The 21,271-nt window shown below is 36.2% G+C and overlaps 2 protein-coding genes across 2 annotated transcripts; one reads left to right on the top strand and one right to left on the bottom strand.

Annotated features, from left to right (window-relative positions):
* Window positions 1-434: 434 nt before the first annotated feature.
* LOC106151134 (eukaryotic peptide chain release factor subunit 1) lies at window positions 435-21,030 on the bottom strand. Its single transcript, XM_013524236.2, has 11 exons — window positions 20,632-21,030; window positions 19,751-19,926; window positions 18,722-18,861; window positions 17,480-17,618; window positions 16,917-17,107; window positions 15,975-16,104; window positions 15,501-15,656; window positions 15,169-15,233; window positions 5,242-5,314; window positions 4,794-4,868; window positions 435-1,490 (listed from the first exon to the last, which is right to left on the bottom strand). Exons 1-11 carry the CDS (start codon window positions 20,718-20,720, stop codon window positions 1,405-1,407), a joined length of 1,320 nt encoding a protein of 439 aa, XP_013379690.1. The 5' UTR covers window positions 20,721-21,030; the 3' UTR covers window positions 435-1,404.
* Window positions 8,091-11,670, top strand: LOC106151135 (FMRFamide receptor). Its single transcript, XM_013524237.2, has one exon. The coding sequence runs from the start codon at window positions 9,592-9,594 to the stop codon at window positions 10,735-10,737; it is 1,146 nt and encodes a 381-aa protein (XP_013379691.1). The 5' UTR covers window positions 8,091-9,591; the 3' UTR covers window positions 10,738-11,670.
* Window positions 21,031-21,271: the final 241 nt, after the last annotated feature.

The raw sequence follows: 21,271 nt of genomic DNA, 5'->3' as shown, positions 1-21,271 counted from the left end.
CTTGACCTGCGTTTTATGAATATTCATCAGCTATGTAAATATAAAGCCAAAAAGTAAAACTGCCCTCCACTTATCGTGTTTACAAGGAAAGTGCACGGCGCCGGCATCGGCATCGCCATCGCCATCGCCATCGCCATCGCCATCGCCATCGCCATCGGCGACGACAGACGCAGGTGATGGCAATATGTACAGACACATCTGTGTCTGTACATAAAAACTAATCTTATCACCATATTATTGTCATTGTAATTTTATTATTATTATTATTTCTATTATTGTTTTTTTTTGAGAGGTGAGAAGCTTAATTTTGAATGATGTGAAATTTTTCAGTAACACCACTGGGACTTGTTTGCATTTCCTTTTGTAACCAGTACATTGGACAGTAAGTTGTTAAAATGTTGTTAAATCAAACCACTGGATAGTAAAACATTAAATAAAAGTCAGCCATGTACTCTTTATTATAGCCCCAAGGCACCTCTTGGCCTGACCTCTGACCTTCAGGTCTTGACCTCTGACCTTTGGGTCTTGACCTCTGACCTTCTGGTCTGACATTAGTTAAATAGACAGGATCTAAAAAATAGACTGCAGCAATACAGACAGTCACTGGGAAATGTTCAACCTCTGGAAATATCAAAAGCATTTCTTTCGTAAAATAAACAGTAGCTCCTTCTACCGTATTAGACAAGATTTGCAAATTAAAGGGATTTGCATTGAAAATCCCATTAATAACCTTGAAAATTCTGACTCACACAGAGCACAAATAAATATTTCTTTAACGAGCAAATAAACATTCTGCTCTCATAACTAGTTAAATCAACTGGAAGGTATTTTGGTATTGCCACTTTGCTGCCTAGAAACCAACATTTTAGTGGAAGTTTCAAGCTGGGATACTGTTAAAGTTGAAATAATTGAAAAGGCTGTCAGATAATTGTCCAAATATGAATGACATAGCTTTCTCAGAAATGAGTTCTGACTGTGCTATAACTCAATACACAGAACAGAAAATGAAGATGGCAATACATTCCACATATTGCTGGGTATTCAACACAAATGTTGTCAACAAGTTAATGATCTTCTTCCTGCTATCTTCTGAGGGTACAACCAAAATTTAATCAGTTTTTCTTAAATTAAAAGTCCACCTGCAGATAAATGTCTTCTTTTTGTTTTCGGCATCAAGTCTTGATTCACTTCAACACAAATACAGCAGACAGTGTAGATGGAGCCCTGTGGCAGTTGACTAGTACACGGTACATTATTCACCATCACAGCAAAGTGAAAACAATGTGTGCTTCTCCAAATGTTCATCTTATTCTTAGAAATGTGGGTCTATTTCATCCTCTGTATCCCCCCCCCCCCCCCCCCCCCTGCAGTCTTGTCCTGCAGTCTTGTGTTGCATAAAGAAGTTTAGTAATCGTCCATGTCCCAGTCGTCAAACTCTCCGTCCATAGGGCCCTCCATCATCTGGAAGTCCACCTGATAACGCAGGATTCCTGGAAAGAGGATATAATGACAGATATATGAAGTGCAAAATGTCACAACCAGAAGCATTATTGTTACAGTAATTTAAAGTTTACAGTTACAATAACAGTACATGTCAACTCATAAGTTCATGCAAACAAAACCACTGCAGTTCAGTACATTTACTGTTCTGAGAAGCTTTTATTATAACTGAAAAAATCATTCTCATTCAGGATATTTCCCAAATAGGAATCGGAATTTTAATAAGCCTATATTAAAAAGATCAGTTAATCACCCCACACTCGCAAATTTAACCACACAATGCAGATCACTGAACTAGATCTATCTGAATGCATATGAATCCTATCAATCCATCATATCTCATGCACGCTCTTTTCTTGAAATTTCTCCAAATATTTCCGGCCCAGCAGGCCTTAATATCCTTGTTCCCACTTTTTACTACATATAAAACAGGCAATAAATACCAATAAGCAAAGAAATTACAGAGAGGCAGTATGCCCTGAGAGGCTGCCCATTCATGTAAGCAGGGTGATTGGATGTAATGCATTGTGAAGTTTAATGCCTGGTTTTGTGTGGGATGAACAATTTTTTTATTTTTACACCTGGGAAATCTATCAACCTGGAAAACAAGACTGTTACCTCTTTAACTTGTATTTTGAATAACAAAAAGGATTGCAAAGCCATCTCCAAAGATTAGAGGTTACTATTTTGCATTTGTCACACCCAGGTAAGAAATAAAGACCCAAAATAAAGTTGACATGATGTGAAAAATGAATTTACATTGACGTTTGCAGTGTTCTCAGAGTCTTCCTTATTTTTTTTTCTTCAAAATAAATACACAACCCAGCTATAGTTCTTTCATATTCATATAGCAATAGTCATAAAGGCCTCCTTAAAAAGAAAATCATTCTATATGAAGTTAGCAGACACTCCTTTATCTTTCAGCCCTCATTCTCATAGAATTTCTTAATGTGTTTTTAACTGATCACTTAATTTACACAAAGTGGAAAATCTCTCAAGTTCTTGGCAGTAAACTGCTCACTTCCTCACCAACAGAGGCAACATGAAGCAATTTAATCAAGTGGAAACATGTTCAGCTGGCAGTCAATCATAAGAGAATGCATGTTAAGATTCCGTTTACACCCAACTAAAACCTTAATAAGCTTTAAAAGTAAGTATTCCAGAATTAAAAATCAGAACCAGCTGCAGATATAAAGACTTGCAATCTAGGCAAGGCATATTCCCTGCTGTTGGCTGTGGTTATCCATGGGGCTCGTGCTTCCAGTTAACTACATACACCCTGGGTGTCACGCTGCTGTTGGCTGTGGTTATCCATGGGGCTCATGCTTCCAGTTAACTACATACACCCTGGGTGTCACGCTGCTGTTGGCTGTGGTTATCCATGGGGCTAATGCTTCCAGTTAACTACATACACCCTGGGTGTCACGCTGCTGTTGGCTGTGGTTATCCATGGGGCTCATGCTTCCAGTTAACTACATACACCCTGGGTGTTGCACTGCTTCTTAGATCTTTGTCATATTACAGATAACTTAAGTCAAATCTTTGTCTCTATGATGTAATATTTCTAAAATTTTATAGGAATGGTGCATGTGTAAGGAAAAACCCCGTTTTATAAAGAAGCCAAATTGAAAATATTCATAAATCATATTTTTTGTTTGAATAATCTGAAAACTTATTTTTCAAATTTAAACCTCAAATACTATACCGACCCCCCACCACAAATAAAAAAAATACCTGTTGTAAAAACCTCTTCCAAGATGACAGAAAGATAAGTTGAATTATGATTCATTTAAATCTCAGTGACGCATTATGATTCATTTAGAATCAAGTTATTCAGCATGTTACAAAACATTGAATCCAAGTGCAGGGATGGGTCGAGCAATGACTTTTGAACATGTGAAAACTGCTTCCTTTTTGATCATAAATCAGATAGGGTGCTGCAGCTGGTCTGAGCTTTAAGGTCAAAATTATTGGTCACCTTCACTTCTGGTTCAACCTGTAGTAGTCTGCTTACATAAAGCATCACTCTAATACAGTACATTCATAATTTGTAAAACATCCAAATATTCCCATTTAGGCGGGACTTAAATCTTTTTATCCTGGGACCAAATTTCAAGTTTTTTTTTTTTTTTTTGAAAGGGGCGGGGTAGGGGGGGCAGGGCGATTCTGGCCCCTGTAACCAATGTCTGTTCATGACCTGACCAACAGAAGTCGGCTGTCTTCCTTTGCCACCCCACATGTGGGCGTGTATATTGCCATGAAGTAAAAATATGAGTGAAGTTCTAAGGCACAGATAGCACCTGGTGCCTCAAACTCCTTCATGCACTACACCATTTTTCTAGTGTCCATGTCACATAGCCCATATATCCGGTGCAAAAAGTTTATTTATTCATTTTGTTATAATAAATTCCTTTTAGTGTAGGCCATACATTTTCCTAGGTACATGTCTTCTTTGTTTCCATGACGTAAATTAATCACGGTTGCTCATAGAGGCACCTGTCAATTGTCTTAAGCAAAGTTCCTGTCATTTCTATGCCACTCAGGGTAACTAAACAGATACTCACTCCCAACACTGTCTGCCTCTCCAACCTGTAAAATCTCTAGACCATAGATAAACCTAAACCAAACTCAACAAGGTAGAGAAATTCCAATCAACTTCAAAGACAGGCACCAGCTAGATCTTCCTCGTCTGTGAGCATTACGTAAGGAAAGTGTACGGCACGCACGAATTCCTGCATTTCAGGCAACCCTTCAGAGAATGGTTAGAGTACACTTGTTGATGTCCAGATTAATTTTAAGTGAGGAGTTTGGCATTTCTTTAATATTTCCTTTTTCCAACACTTGAAATTATTACTGCTGGTCAAAATTTTAGAGCAAGAGCATCTAGTTTTTTAAGTCCTACCTATTTTGAGCTCAATCTCAAGCTGTGACTATAAAGTATTTATTTATCTATAACTGCCCCCAGGTTAAGTTTTTGCCTTTGTTGGGTAATCAATGAACAGCATAACTCAGAAAGTTAAGGACACACTTTGAAAAAATTTTCGTGAAACATCAGAAATGGGCTAACTTGGAACTGTTTAGAATTTGGTGTTGATCCATCAATTAATTATAATGAAAAATGAGAAGCTTTGACTGGATTTTTGTTCTCATGCTCTCTGGGCACTTTTGTAGCATTTTTTATTTATTTATTGTGATTTACCACTCAATTAAGCAACATCCTCCTAAACTGTAACGTGATGATTAAGCAAAACTGGTCTCCAGGTGTGTTGCGTTAAAACCCTTAAGGTGTTTACCTCCTATTCCTCCAAATCCTTTTACAAACTGTGCTCCTTCTTGCGATCTGTCCGTGATTATCTCCAAAGTGGCACCTGATCATTACAGAAAAACAAGGAAATAAATTATGGCCAGTCCTTTTGACATATTTTAATAATTACTCACAAAATTTAGGTTTATTTATTCGCCTGGTTTGATCATACTAATGACTTCATATCTTACCAGTTGATTGGACTAATTACTGTCTAACAAACCAATATTAACATTTTAAGTATAACAATGAATTCAAAGTAGTTTCCAAGTAAGCAACACAAGACAAAATATTTGGTAAATGCTAAAAACTTAAGTATTGTTATATCAAAAACATTTGAATCGCACTATTCATAAATTTCTCATTAATTTGCCCCCAAAAAATGTATCAGCTGCCAAATTCGAGCTGTTTGGCTTAGATTTTCAATGAATACTTGCCGAAAGTTTTGTAGTTGTTAGCTAACCACTCCAGTAATGGCTGGCTGTCTGACAACTCCAGTTCCACTCCAGTCTGAAATGAGATCAAATAATACAAAAACATTACTACGAGTTTAACTGAAAAAATCAACATCTATTCATTCTCTTGATTCAGTCTACTAAAACAAATTTTACTTTCCTAAAAAAATTACTTTCAAAGGTATGTTGCAAAAGAGAGGGAAGATACAGCAATATCAATTTTTTCATCAATACTCATGTAAAAAATTATGATACTGATAATAAAGCTTGTTTATTTATGAATCCTAACAAGTGTATTTTGCAATTTTCACAATGTAGCCCAGGCTAGATAGGGGTGAACCTGGGAAAATTGCAATAGAAGTTTTTCACAAAGCATTTCCACGAAGTCCCAAAAGCATCATGAATAACAAAAGTCCCACAAAATCCCTGATTGGGAAACACAAAAAATATGAAAAGGCCATCACATACCATTTTGGATTGATGAAATGGCATCAATATTCCAAATAGTGAAGGGATTCATATAGACATATTTCCAGGGCATGACTGGGCCGAAGCAGTAGCATGAGGTAAGATCATGTATGCTACTATGTATATTCCTATGGTATTTGGCAACCATTTTGAATTTTTAATCTTTCCCATGCAGGTGTTTTGTGGGTCTTTTTATACATCTCCAGGGTGGTGCTAGCAATTTTTTTTGTTTAGCCAAATTCCACTTTTTCATTGCTTTTTGGTCCAAATGGTTTAAATTTGACTAAAATAATTCATATCAACCCCATTTTGTTTAGCCAATTTCAGTCAATTTTAGCATTTGGCTAAATTGGCAAGTGTTAGCGCTACCCCAGCATCTGTTTTTAACATAAAATACACTGTCGTAGACTCCTCAAAATTACTGAATACTGAAATCCCATTTATCAGCACATGCAAAATCCATTTGCAAAGGTGAAAAGATGCATTTTCACCACAAAAACAACAAATACTTGCTTCTGCCAATATCAAAGCTATGTTAACAGGCAGTTTCAGTAATAAATGTTCAGTTTTTACTCCCGAGCGTAGACTTTTTATTGCCCCTCCAATTACGTAATCACGCTCACTAATGATAATCTGTGTTGGGCTGATCATTCACCTCATGGGTTGCTTTGAATCATGTTCTAAAAGCAAATATTAATCAAATCTTCTACATTACATCAAAAGTTAGTTTTTTTATTTGGAAAAAAAAAACTTTGGGAAAATAGTCACTAATGTTATTTTTCTACAGATCACACCAGTTCTATTCCCAATATCCCCATTTCATCCTGCTCCGGGACAACATTAGCATTTCATTCCAAATCCCTAGGAGAAAGCTTAATTGTCTATGGTTCCCAGCAGACTTCCACTGCATTATTTCAAGAAACAAAAACTTGTGCCGCCTCCACAAGTTAGTTACCTAGTACCATCTAGAGAGCTGAGGAGTGACATAAGAACAAGCAATCACTGGACAACATCCAGTTCTTGTTCCCTACCAGGTACTTCCATTATTTGCACTAATTCAAAATCTAATAACCATTCATCTTCATATCCATACTGCCAGACAACAGACACTGTGCCTCTGAACCATGCATCCAAATGTCAAGCACGGCTTAGGGGCAGAGACTTTCTCTGGAATTGGGCCACTTCTCCGCAATCTCTTTACGTCCCCCATTAATTAAGGACATTATAGAGATCCAGTTCCATAACTCATCAAGCAAGTACGCATTACCTTCAGCAGAAGAGATTCTATCGTGTGTCCTAACTGTGGGTAACACATCTCTGACTATATGTCAATACCCAATATCTCCACAGTCAGCATGTGCCTTCACTGTGTGAACAGGTTATAACTTACTATTAATGTAGACCTGATATCCCCAAATGTTTTATCTGGCACGTTCCAAGTTAATTTATAAAATCAGCTAATATGTTATTTTGGTTTCTTTGGTAAAAAAAAAAAAAAATCATTAGCTGCATAAACTACAAAAAAGGGGTGTTCTATCTCAGCAAGTGCCGATACTTTAAATAATTAAGGCACACAATTTAGATTTATCTTTGTACAGCAAAACATTACTTTTCCTAGAAATTTCAGTACTTTTACCTTAAAGGTAGGTTTTGAAAAATCCCCAAGTAATATTTTTTGTCTACATATCCTTATATAGTATTTCCCAAATCAGACCTTAAAAACTATAAAACCTGAAATAAAAGTACATAAATGTTAAGGAAGTTGCTGCGTCATTAAATTAAAATTAGAATAAAACATTGAATCAAAGTGCAGGGACCGATCACGCAATGATGCGTGAATAGAAGAAAATTGCTTTTTTCCCCTTGGAGAAAAGATCATGTTGGCAGGTAAATCCCGCATAGATCGAGTACATTTAATTACCATGGCACACCCTATAGAAAAATTATAGCTATAAACCTATCTTAGCCTAATTTCAAAAGCCAACTCTGCGATAACATTTTCCAACCTGCAGATATAAGTGTTGCTGACAGATCTAAATGTTTAATAGCTTCCTTACCAGCATACACATCCCTTACTAATGACATAATACATGGCTTATAAAACTGCTTACGGCTATATGAAGTATAATAAAGTATTATGAGATGGTGTTGTGACAGCAATTACTAGTGCTTATGTCAAACATCCGTACTTATTCCACTATCATTACAACATATTGTAACAAAATATGCATAATGGTAAATGCTCATGACTACATATACATGTTATCTCTAAGTCTGGTTAAGTACAAATGTGTTGATACAAATAGATATTTTTATCCTACTTTAAAAAAAACTTTTAAAATAGAATTGAGAGAACAATGTTGATGGCTGGGTTACTGTGTTACTTCACATATCCCACCACCCACAGTCTTGGAGATGGTTCTCATCCTCTCCTCACCGCTAGCCTGGTGAGGACCCTGGAGAGGACCCCGGGGAGTAAGGACCAGAGTCAAGTCCCCTGACTGTGAAGGTGTGCAGCTTCTATTAACACTTTGTCAAGGTCTATAAATGCAGAGAACAAGTGCTTTTTCCAATTAACTTCCTGCAGTTTTTGAGGTGGGTCTGGCAAAAATGCTTGTACCTGAGGATAGATGCAGTCGGATTTAATTCACATGAACCAACATCTTGGTGACCCCGCTGTCCTTGTTAACCTTTTAATCAGCTTCCCCGTCATTTCATGATGGAGCTCCGAGCTAATGCAGCAGATGCTTTCTTTGGCAGGAGTTCCCAGTTGGCAGAGGTATTGATTGAAATTTTTACACACATTACAACACGGCAATAAACTGAAGGAATCTATGAAGTCATAAACAACACTTTCAACTAATTTTGCAGCCTTTTAACACCATGTTCAAACATGCAGCTTAATATGTAACTAAAACATAAACTAAATTATTTGAGATCCAATCCATGTGTTTCCTACTGGAAACAATTCAAGCCATAAAAGAGAGATGAAAACAGAATGGAAAAAAAGGCTTCCCATTTTGGTGTTAATTTTCCTCCCTTTAAAAGGCACTTAAGGCTAATATGACGTTTTCCCCACCCACCCACACAGATATACCTATATATTGAGGGCAAGTTGAGAGTATTTTACTTGATCTATGTCTTAAACCAATTGTTTTATGGGTTTTATCCTCCAGATATACTGACAAAAAGGCAGACGACCATCGCTTTCACAATGGATTCAAACCAGCAGTTCTGATTGGCTGAAAGTCTTATGGCACATTTGTGAGGCTGGAAAAGGGGGGTCAGTCTTCATTGTGGCAACTTGCTAGGTATGGCACTGAGGAGAGCCAAATACTGCCAGGTTAGTGAGTTTTGCGGGTAATATTCAAGGAGATCCGATGATCATCAAAGAGATTAGGATAGTTTTGTGATGTATGACTAGCCAGCTGTCAGCGGCAAGTAGTTCTCCACTCAAACTGAACCATTAGCAGTGAACCACACATTGCGCAGAGTTTTTTGTACATCACTGAATCAGGAAATCAGTCCAGAGCCAATGTTTCTACACATTTTCCTCAACGCAGGAGTGTTCATTTTCCTTTCTTCAGTAAGAAAAAAGGATCTCTTTTCAAAGTGACAAGTGGATATTAGTGGATCTTGTCTTCATTTGATTTTCTTTTGAATTTAAGAGAATCTGGGAACTGGGACTTTTCTTGAAGCATATCTAAAGGTGTCAAGTGTCTACAATGAGGACAGCAAGATATTCTTAAATAGAGAAAACAGTTCAACATCACTGCTATATAAAGGAGAACTGTGATTATTTCAAAGCAAAAGTTATGAAAAAATAACTGAAGATTCAGTAAAAACAAAACAAAAATATTCAAGATGAATAGTTCTTCAAACTGTACATATGACTTTGAAAATGATGAGGAGGATTTTCTTGCCTTCCAGTATGTGATAGAAATTGGAATCATAGGACCAATGTGTATATTTGGTCTCATCGGCAATGCCCTCTCCTTTGTCATACTGTTCAGAGAAAACGGGAGCTCTCCCACTTTCTTCCTCCTAAGAACTGTTGCTGTAGCTGATAGCCTGATGCTGGTAACTTCACTGTTGATGTACGTGGTACCGGGACTAATGCACTACTTCAAAATGGACAGCTACTCACATTACAAGGCGTATACCGCGGTGTCAATTTGGCCGTTTGCTATGATGGCGCAGACGTCCACGATATGGATGGTGCTGGTGGTCGCCATTGAACGCTACATTGCCATCTGCTGGCCCACTAAGGCAAGGATGCTGTGCACCATTTCTCACGCACGGAAGGAGGTAATCGGGGTGACTATTTTCTCAGTGTTGTTCAATATTCCAAGATTCTTTGAAAACTACATCACAGAAGATGGGTGCTCTATGAAGATGAGTTTTGACTTCACAGAGCTGTACAATAACCCTAACTACCGAATATTCTATACAGTGGTCCTCTACTCATTGGTCAATGCGGTCATCCCTCTCATTACGGTCAGTTTTATCAACATTAACCTAACATGCTCACTGCGCCAGGCCAGCAAGGCAAGAAAGAACATGGGAGTTCCGATTAAAGTACTGGAGAAGAAAAGTGAGTCCTCCATAACTTTGGTGTTGGTTTTGATAGTTGTTGTATTCATTATTTGCCAAGTCCCTGCCATGATAACTCATATATGGGGTGAAATTATTTACCACCTGGCGGAACACTCTACTCTGATGAACTATAGATATTTTGCTGTGTTTAGCAATGTTATGGTCATTCTGAACTCTTCTCTGAACTTTCTGATATACTGTGCTGTTGGGAAGCGGTTCAGAAAACTCCTAAAAGTCGAGTTCCGCAAGTTGTGTTGCAGGAAGTATCAATACGTGCCATCGCATTCATTTTATATGGACAAGACAGAATTGACGACAGTGTCAACAAAGAGACTCACGTGTTCTCACAGCAAGTCTTGTTCATCCAGTGAAATGGAGGAGCGCAAGGAAACACTGACGCATGTTCTTTCATAAAAGATAATTTGGTTACAATTTCATTACCCCTATAGACAGTATGGATCATGTTCAGCTTCTTTTATCTTCCCTAAAATGTTTCTTTAAAATAACATGGATTTGCACTTTCATTTGATGATTAGGCTTAATTTGAAATTAAGTCCTTATTCAAGCATTAATCTATTGAAGTTCACTTGCATAATTATTTAGATATTGTTTAAGCAATGGGCTACTCTGATCTAGCTACAGAAGATGATTGTGATTTTTAAAAAAAACCTACTTATACGCCTGAATTCTTCATATTTCTATAGAAATGGAATGCATCTGTATCGCTGATGGGGATTTACTGCTATTAATCAAATTGGTTTCATTCTACAAGGCAAATTTAACAAAAATACCACACAGGAATTGTCTTAAAATAATGGAAATTGTCAAAAACACGGTAAATCCCACCTAATGACACTTAAGGGATAAATGGCATAACTGCAACTGCTGAATAAATTCTTAATGTTATCGATGAGTTAGCCTTAAAGATAATGAATTCAAGATGCATGCAGGATTTCAGAATGCTAGCAACAGACAGAATGTATTGATTGTACCAATTTTACTGAAAAATAAAAAGTTTTTGTATTGCCATGTGGTACAAAGCAGTGTTCTCCCGAAAATTGTTAACACCATCCAGACATCATGTCTGACATGGAATGGCTCTTTTTCAGACAATTTTCAATTCATGTCAGACATATTTGTGGCAGCCATTAAATCGGTGAATTCATGAAACCAAAGGCTGAGTAATTATTACTATTATACCACTGGAAACGCATACCAGGTCGTAAAATTACTTCACCTGATGTCTAGCAGAGATCATGATTTCAAGTTTAATATATAATTTATGAAACTGCCATAGAGAAGACAACATAATATATTTCAGAACTTCTACCACACCAGCAGGGTCATAATGGGGAATCTTACTTTTAATCATTCACATAAAACTATTGTTTTATAGAAGAAAAAAATGAAATTATTTTGTCTTGAGTCATGAGGATCCTCTGAACTGATAAATCATTATGGGGAATCTCACTTTTAGGAACATTCTGTTTTATAGAAGAAAAAAAAAATGAAATTATTTTCTCTCGATTCATGAGGATCCTCTGAACTGATAAATCACAAGAAAAAATGTCTGTCACAGTAAAAACTGGCAGAAATGTGAAGAGAAATTCATAATTATGTAAACTGTAGGGATAAATTGCTGTTATTCAAACCATTTGGTCTTTCCAATGATTTTACTGCTCTAAGAGTTTAGTTTTTTACATAGCTTAAAATCATAAATGCAGCCTCCCATCTCTCAATATGTACCACCTCCTCCTTGTATGTGGCTTCTTTTTTGTCATAACTGTGGTGATGTTTCAAATATATCTCTAAAATGATGGATGCTTGCTTTATTGATCAATTGACAACAAGTTTACACAGTTCCACTGTTCAGATACTGAATAGGAAAAGCACTGCACCATGGACACTCCAGTATAATTTTCTTATTATATGACGATAACTAAAAAGCCAAATGAACAACAAAATAAATAATAATAAATAATTAAATCAATAAATAAAAATAAAAAAAAATAAAGGGAAAATTTATTTTTTTGCCGAAACATTTTTTTTAACCAATAGAACCCCGTGTTTTAGTATGCATCTAAATTATAAATGCTTTTTTTTATAATAAATTGGATGAGCTCATAAAACAACTTACCACATACACTAAATTTAGACTTAATGTACTGGTACTAAAAGAAGATCAGGATTTCCTACTGATATGTCATCATTTGCTGGCCTTAAATTCACTGCGTGTGGCATCTTCACCTCCCAACTCTTTGATTTTGTGATTTATTTTACACCATAACCTGAGCCTGGACATTTCTATTAAACAAGAAAATATAGTAGTTTTCACGTCAAAAGGTCTCACCTCTCAACATTTCCTATTCAACAGAATATAAACGTTGTGTTTATTTTTAAATAAATTTTCAGTATTCCCAAAAGATAGTGAACTATCTGCTCTCAACTCCTATTAACCTTAAACAAAAACATAGTAACATTCTAGTCATTTAGGAGATATTTACTCCCTCCTACTCACTTTCTGGCACTCACACGTAGGAGAGATTACTGCCATTTACATACTATGATTAAAATGAACAAAAAGAAAAAAAAAGTCATGAAGGCAAACCAATACAATAATGCCGACAGGGTAGCTTTAGTATAGGTGTGGGGTCAATAAAATATTGTGCTTTGGAGTCATTTATGTCAGCTGAAATGACAAGTTAGACTTATTCCCCTCTGACATTAGATCTGATAAGCTATAGAGAGCACTGCCACTGGTGGGCAATTATATTGATGGATCAGACATCAATGACCCAGGAATGATTTGTCATCTGACTACAGAACTTCAAGACCATCAGAAATTATAACGTACAGATGTATCAGAAAGCGACATCCTTATTTCAAATGTATCAAAGCAGACATTTTTGCTTTCATGTTATCCTGCTAGCTCACCTTGGGGAAATATTAGTTATTGGTGCTCTTTTCACCAATCTTTATGGCTGTTTTCAAGGAATTAATCAAAACTGTCTATTACTATCACCCAGGACATAACATGTTGACAATGCCTCTTACTGTGGAGATATTAGAACAGTTTGGATTGAACAACCCCTCCCTACGCTGTGATAAACACATACAAAGCATAAAGAACTTGATATAAAATATAAAACCACTTGGTAAAGGGACTACCACAATTATTAATAATAAGTATCACTACACTAGAATATGAGTGTTGGCAAAAAAGAACAGATAATCACCATAGTAACTGCAAAGTTTTAATGGTCTTCTTTGGGTTTCCTTGTCTCGATATATCATTTAGTACCACACAGCGAGGCTAGAGGAAAGATAGCAGGAAATGTCAACTTTTCCCTTCACTCTGTCTACTTCAAACTTAATGAAAGTCACATTATCTAAACAGAGATTTGGCGCACTGCAATTCCATGCTGTTTTCCTAAGTTGACCGCAAAGCAACTCTCTTTCTTCCTTTCAAAACACCACCTCATCTTCAGAGATTTTCATTTCTGAGGCAAGTATTGATTATATGTAGTCAAGTTCAATAAATTTAGGCCACTGAGTATACTTAAGTTCTGATCTGATCTTGTAACATTTTAAGTTTCACTGGCAAACTTCTTAATTAATCTCTCAAAATAACCTTATCTAAAACCTTTTTTAAACTTGTGGGTGAGTCTGCACCCATTCACAGAATACATTCCATCAACCTCTACTCAACCTTGTGTAGCAGGTGCCATTCAAGGGCAACTTTTACGTCTCCTGCAATCTCAAAATCTACTTCTTCAAAGATGATATGGAACCATATGTCTGCCATTGAAAATAACATTGTCCATTTTCCTTAATCAACACCAGTTACTTTGACAAACCACAACTCCTTTAAAGTGCCATTGGTGTGTAATTCACTCAATTTCACATCCCATGGTGAAAATTTTTGATTGCATACAAAAAATATATAATTTTCAGAAGCTATCGGGCATCTTCAGGTAATGTCCAGGTCTCACAGGAGGAAACCTGAATGAAAATATCATGCCTTCAGACCTTTTAACGAAGACCTAGTTATGCGTTAACCACAAGTAATGAAATAATGTTTTTCAACGACTAATGACATTTGCGTTAATCCTAAAGTAACAGCCTTGAGAATGCCCTCCTGTGTGTAACACAACAGTGCCACTCCTGGCAGCCTGATTACAGACAGGTTGTCACCGATGGCAGTGTTTTCTTTTGCCTCTATTTTATGCATTATTGAAGCTTGAAGGAACGATGACCTTGTGGGGACGTTGGATCAAAGTAAACAACAGCCAAAGAGTTTCAAATCTGCATGATGCACAGCCACTTAAGCAGCAAAACACGATTTAAATTTGGTTTTACCTTGGTTTTTAAGCAAGTTTTATTTTTTGTCACATAAAGATGGGGGTTAAAACCAGCAGGATTGGTCCCATTCAGGTCCCTGCCATTGATACTATGACTAGTCCCTGTCCCTTTATCAAGTTCAGACAAAGAACAGACATAAATGAGCAATTACTCTTATCAAAGCTCCAGGATGAAGATTGACTTGCAAATCACTGATATTTTTCCCAATAACTTTCCAGTATTTCACTGCTGCTATTGACCTATACAATCTCTGCAATCTCAACTGTTTTTGCCATTTCTGCACACGCAATGGGGCTTTTAGTTAGATTTTGGCAAAACACAGGAGAGTTAATAACAAACAGTAATGACATTAGTAATCCTAAGTATACACAGGTATGTACCATTACAATATTCATCTTCTCTGACAATTATAGACAATGCAAATACCCCTATAAATATTTTCACGATATCATTTTCTTAAAAAATCAACAGCCAACTACTTACATCTTTATCAGTAAAATATGTCTTGTCCTTTTCTTGCTCTGGTTTTAAATGCAAAATCTTTTCCTCTGAAAAAGCAAAATCAGGGGCTTTATGTTTTTCTTAGGCAAAACCAAATAAACCAATGTGCATGGTACAGTTAAGAGATAAAGAGGAAACACTAATAATCTACCATGATATCCAAAAAACTAGGGAAGAAAATACTATTGATCAAGAACTAAAAATTCAATTTTTGCGGGCCAATGCCTTAAATGTTAAGCTTTAATGGAAGATTTTCAATTCACAGCCACTGCAGCATGAACATTTTGAGATCTTCAATATCAACTTCAGCTTACCGTCTGTGGAGTGGTTTTTTAGTACATATCTGGTTATGTCAAGATTTTCCCACACGATAAGGGTCTCAACGGAGCCCATCTCAAGGGCTTTCAGCGTGTCCTCAACACCAAAGCAGTATTTGCCTGTATCTTGTGAAATTTCATCAAAATAACGCCCTGCAGAAGAAATATCACACAAGATAAATCTAAAAACAAAATAGATGTTTAAATTCTACATTTGAAGTTTAAATGTAAAGAATGGCTGATATTTAAAAACAGATGCATTGTTCATTTGAGACAGAAAAATTGTGGGTAAAAAAATTCTCACTCAACATATTATTCACTGCAACTACAAAATCAGTCGACTTGATCCTACAGTTGTGACGTGGAGCCTAATGCAGTAGTTGTGATTGTGCTTGCTTGCACCATTCATACTACATGAATGTGCTTCTCATAAATTAACTTGTGACAATGCATTTCAAAAAAATATCTCACCAATGAGCTTTTTTTCCTGAATAAATTTGACATTTGATAATGAGTCTGATGCCAATTCAATGGCCTGGTTGAAACCATTCTCTCCTCCATAAGATACATCAACCACTTTGATGATTTTGCATTGAAGGCGCTGCAAAGAAAAATGGTAACTTGGATAATATGTAATTACACTTAATCTGTGCTTAGGAGATTTAAAACATTAATAGTGAACAACCAATCAAAATAATATTAATTAAGTATTAAATATTACTTCAGTTGGTGTGTTAAGTGTACTTGGTTCCCAACCTAAAACTAAAACTAAAACCCACTCTATTATCAAATCAAACATTTCATGTAGACGTGGGAAATAATTCATAATTCATTTTTAAAAATAGACTTGTTCTGGATATTGGTGTTATAATGAAATTAGGTTAATTTAGTGGAGATCCATGGAGAACCATTACTCGTTTGATATGAAAGTTTCGTTTTGCTTCTTTGCTGATTTGGTTACATCTTGGGCTCAGGAATTTTCCTCATTAAAGAGACCTGAGACAACAGACTCAGTCATCACATCTACCCAAGTCTTACACCCCATTTCCATAGATTTTTAGATCGATCTATCCCTGTGGGGAGTCTCACTAGATTACTGTCAGCTTAGCCGGCTTAAGGGTCTGTCCAGCCTACTGAAAGCTGTAAGGGGGTAATTGACCATGGTGCGCGCTCGGCTGACTGCAATTTAGCTTGAATCCCCAGGGAGTTAGGTCGATCTAAATCTTAATCCCTGGATCGATCTAAATCTCTGGGAATACACCCTTAGTATGATCAAGTCAGCAGAAGAGCTGGACAAAACAGCCATCAAGCAAAGGTTTTCTATAGAACTATCCAAAATGAATTTTATCTCAGAATTACTAAACCATATCCAAAGGAGTTGCTAGGACTTTTGGGATATTGGTTTTAACATACAGGATCAAACATGTCTGACTGGCTCAGTTCCGTTTTGAAGTCTGCAGATCCGGCGAGGACCAGACCTGCCACGTTCGGCTTGTCATTGGTGATGAAAAGTGTAACTGCTGTCTCAGCAACTTTCCGCACGTAGTTGTGACGTTTCTCCATACGAAGACGTGCAAAACGCAGGGCTGACTGACCTCCACGACCTGAGGATTCAACCATTTTTTAACATAAAAAAGGTAATTAAAAACTGTTTCAATATTTCACTGTCACACACTCTACAATACAAATACATCTCTTTAAATGAATGTTATTCTTTTTTATAAATGCATAAAAGTATTATCACACAGGCCCTAAAATGCATTCAAAGTTCACTTTACTTACTATTTTACTCACCATGTACTGAGTAAGTTAAAAGGATAACGACTGTTGATTTTGACCAAAAAATGAATTTTCCTGGAGTAAACACCAATTTTTCCAAACTTACCAATGGTTAATGAACCCATTTCTACATTCAAAAGTAGTCCCTGGTTTTTTTTAATGTTTGTTTTTCTGTAATAATCTCTTAATTCACTCACCGTGTTTCTTGGGTAAGTCCACAGTAAACTTGTGCAGGACTTCCCTCGTGTTACCAGATAAAGTACCGAACAGTGCCCCATTACCATCCATTATTATGAAGCCAAACTTATTGTCATCTTCCAGGAGTGCTGTCAAGGCCTGGAAATAGAGAATGAAAACAAATACCAAAAAAAATAATTTAACTGACATAAATAAAATCAAACATGGAGGCTTCCCACTCAGGTTCAACAGTAACTATGGATACATCTCAGCCAGTTTTAGAGATATAAAGGCTGGGAAATTTGCAAAGTTCAGTTCATGGTGAAAATAAGGTCAAACGTCAATTTCAGGATCACAGTTAAATTGCTAGTATATGACTTCCTATTCAAGTTCAATAGTAACTATGGACGTATCTCTGCTAATTTTTGAGTATTTCACATTTTATTTTCACCACTGAATTTGATACAGTGCAATGCCTAAGCCGTATCAAAAACAAAAAAAGGATACCACAGCCAGTGTTGCACTTGACAAGTTCTACAAAATGCAAAAAAGAAGAGGTCTCTAGCATTAACGGTTCCATATATAGTTTTCAGTTTCAGCATCTAATGGCCGCTACTGCCGTGAAAATGCACTGATTGACTCTAAGGGTAACACCTGCCCATAATATTATAGGTAAGATTTGTTTAGTTTCTAAAAATCGGCTGAAATAAAAATTTTCTTGCAAAAAATTCCCATTTTTAGAAAATGTTGGCCCATTTGACCTTGAAATAAAGGTCAAAGGTCAAATCCAAGGGCATATTTGAAATCCTCACATATGACTTTTGGTCAGCCATCTGTAGAAATTTTTCCCATAATTCCATCGTTTTGGGAGATATTTAGCATTGAATTTTCAAAAATTTTGACAAGGGTGCATTTCAACAAGTGTTACGCCCAGGTCAATGCACCGACTGAGACAAAAAAAACCTGGGGGTTCAAGTTGAGATTATATTTGACCTAAATCCAAGAGATGGGGACACAGGTCCCTGCGGTCTAGGAGGAGAAGCAATGACGGTGACTTGTATCACATGTCATCCTGCGGAGCCACAGGAGCCGGCGAAGCTGTAAAAGACGGGTCGGGACTAAAACCATGAGTACTGCCAGCGTACACGCTGGTGGTACTAATAAACACAGGGATTGCCTGCATTTTGTACTAAAACATGAAAAGAAAATCATAGTAAAAGAACATTATTCATAAGATATCTATGTGAAAAAGAGAGCTGTACCTCTGTGTGGAACTTGTTATCACACAAGTACAGGGAGGTGTTGATGGGCCTGAAGGGTTCAAAGTCAATGTTCACTTTTCTTTCTTTCCCATCATCAGTGACTATTGTTCCACAGTAGATCACCAAACCATTGGGAGGGACTGAAAGGACAGAAAAAAACACCAACTTCTATAAAACTGTTACATTTAGTCCCAGTGACACTAACAGGGGGTATAAGAATTTATATCTTACTAACAATTAAATCTAACAAATTGACTTCATAATTGCTAAAATTGAACACATTTTTGAGTCATCCAATTTTTTTATCTTTTGAAATCGGAAAAAAAGTTAATTACTTTTTTATTGTTATAATATGAAGATCCATTCCTTAACATCAATATATGAATTACAGAGATGAAATAGAATTCATTTTCCCACATCTAACGATGAAGCATCAAGAGAATGACCTTTTAAATCATAAACATCAATGTGATAAAAGGAACATAGTAAAAACAGTGACTATATTAAACAGCAACACAAGGATTCTATATTGAAAGCTTATGGTTTGTTGACCTAGGCTGGTAAACAAAGATTATTTGATCTTCCAGCCAGGTATTCCACGTGAAAATAATGACTTGCCGTACTCACTCTTAGAACAGTTTTGTTTGGATCATTTAATTTTGGTCACTTGGCCATTTTATTCTTCAGTTGTTCATCAAATTATTTTGGAGGTTTAATCAGTGACAATTAAGTAGAAAATAGTGTTACATTTCCATTCTGATCATAGTAATTAATAAATTATAATGATCTTTAGTTTAATCCATGCATGATAATGTCACACATTGTAAAACGTTAAAAGATTTCAACCACCTTCAATAATTGTAATGGCTAAATATGTTCATGTGATGCCCATACTAATCAAAACTCCATCTGTTAATATTTCAGCTAACTCCTTGCCACATTATATCAATTATTGAACAAAGCAAAACTGTAATGCCTAAGTCATAAAAAATTACCTTTCTGTTTAATATAACCTGGATGTTAGCTCACCTTTTGTGTACAGCTTCAGTCTCTGCTGTACAGATGTGATAGCACTTAATACTGACAACCTGTTCACTCTGCTCTTTATATTGGAGGCGGTTCCAAACTCATCAGCCAACATTTTTGCCACCCTGGAAATTTGGTCTTTGGGTGGAATAATGAGGGAGATCATGCTGGTGCCATTGCTAGGTTTAAAAAAAGTATATCGTCAGGGTAAAAATCATAACAATACTTGATAAATCTAACTTTAAGAAAATTGTTTTACCCTTGAAATATGGACAGATCATTTTTCAATAGTTTTTATTGTTATGGACGTAAACAAAAGGGTAGGTGGTTGTAGATATGTCAACTTATAGTAAGTAGATTTTGACAAGATTAAAATAATAAGGCATTCACAGTAATTCTACCACCTTAACTTCTTTAAGTCTTTTGAAAAATTTTTGACTGTTAAAATGTTTAAAGATTTATAAAAGGGAACAACATATATTGCAGAGCTGCCCCCACACCGATAATTCGATTTTGATTAAATACCACCAGCTCTTGAAAAATAAACATTCCAGAGAGTGAATTTATCAGAAAAAGTGGGTAGGGTGATTGTATAACACTCTTTTCTGTGACAAATTACAGTGAAAAATAAGAGTATGAAAGTCCACTGTTTCAGATTTCATGCTCCTCTTCCATTTGACATCGTTTCTTCTGTAAAACCTTTAAGTCTTTTAACATGTAAAAATCAAAGTATATTTGCGACTGATCTTAAGTATCTATGACCTTTCTTGATTGGCAATTATGAAATATTTTCATCTTCACTTCTGATGAAAAACATATGGCTAAACTACTGGGACATGTTGTGATGTGGCGACCTGTTGGGACGAATAAAAATTCAACTTTACCCTCTCGCAGCTTCCAAGCTTTTGATAAGTTTCTTGATCTTCCATATCTCTACGTTCCTGTCTGCGCTCGTTTCTCCGTTGGCAGACATCTTCTTAGTTTTGTTTTGAGTCTCTGAAAACTTCGATCACTGACTAATTTCCTACTTCGCAGTATTCACAATTTATCAAAATGGCGCGAATGGCCCTCAGAAAGAAGACCAAATTTGGCCTAAATTCTATTAAATCTTTGTTCTTTCTTGTTGATTTAGTTAACCCGAGTAATCAGATTGTAAACTACAATAGATTTTCGTAAAATTTAGAATGTACAAAACTCTTTCACAACCCTTGTGCAACCGCATACACTGTGTGATCTTCCTTCACCATGTGAATCGTACGGCCGTGTCGTCACTTCCTACTACGCACCCTAACTAATATTGGCAAAGCTGTTGTGATTGGATTAAATTTTTTAAGTGAAGTGTGTCAATTTATCCCTTTAATGTTTATCTAAAAGAATATGCAACTTATTCAAATATAAAAATTGTGTAAAAACAATATATTTATATCCAAGTGTTAACAGTTTACAATTCACATCGAGTATAGTAAGATCAAATGGTGTTTTTTTGGACTAGGAGGAGATACATACAGCCAATCACAGCCGAGA

Source organism: Lingula anatina, chromosome 1 (assembly GCF_051362555.1).
Source record: "Lingula anatina isolate TDL-2025a chromosome 1, LinAna3.0, whole genome shotgun sequence".
NCBI classification, from domain to species: Eukaryota; Metazoa; Brachiopoda; class Lingulata; order Lingulida; family Lingulidae; genus Lingula; species Lingula anatina.
Note: the sequence above shows the minus strand (reverse complement) of the source record. Positions and strands in the feature narration are given on the sequence as shown.

Coding starts and splice junctions, on each gene's coding strand:
- LOC106151135 (XM_013524237.2), top strand. CDS start 9,592: ATGAATAGTTCTTCAAACTGTACATATGACTTTGAAAATGATGAGGAG.
- LOC106151134 (XM_013524236.2), bottom strand. CDS start 20,720: ATGTCTGCCAACGGAGAAACGAGCGCAGACAGGAACGTAGAGATATGG. Junction 15,657..15,974: donor TCAGGAAAAAAAGCTCATTG/GTGAGATATTTT, acceptor TTTCTTCTGCAG/GGCGTTATTTTGATGAAATT. Junction 15,234..15,500: donor AAAAAACCACTCCACAGACG/GTAAGCTGAAGT, acceptor TTGCTTTTTCAG/AGGAAAAGATTTTGCATTTA.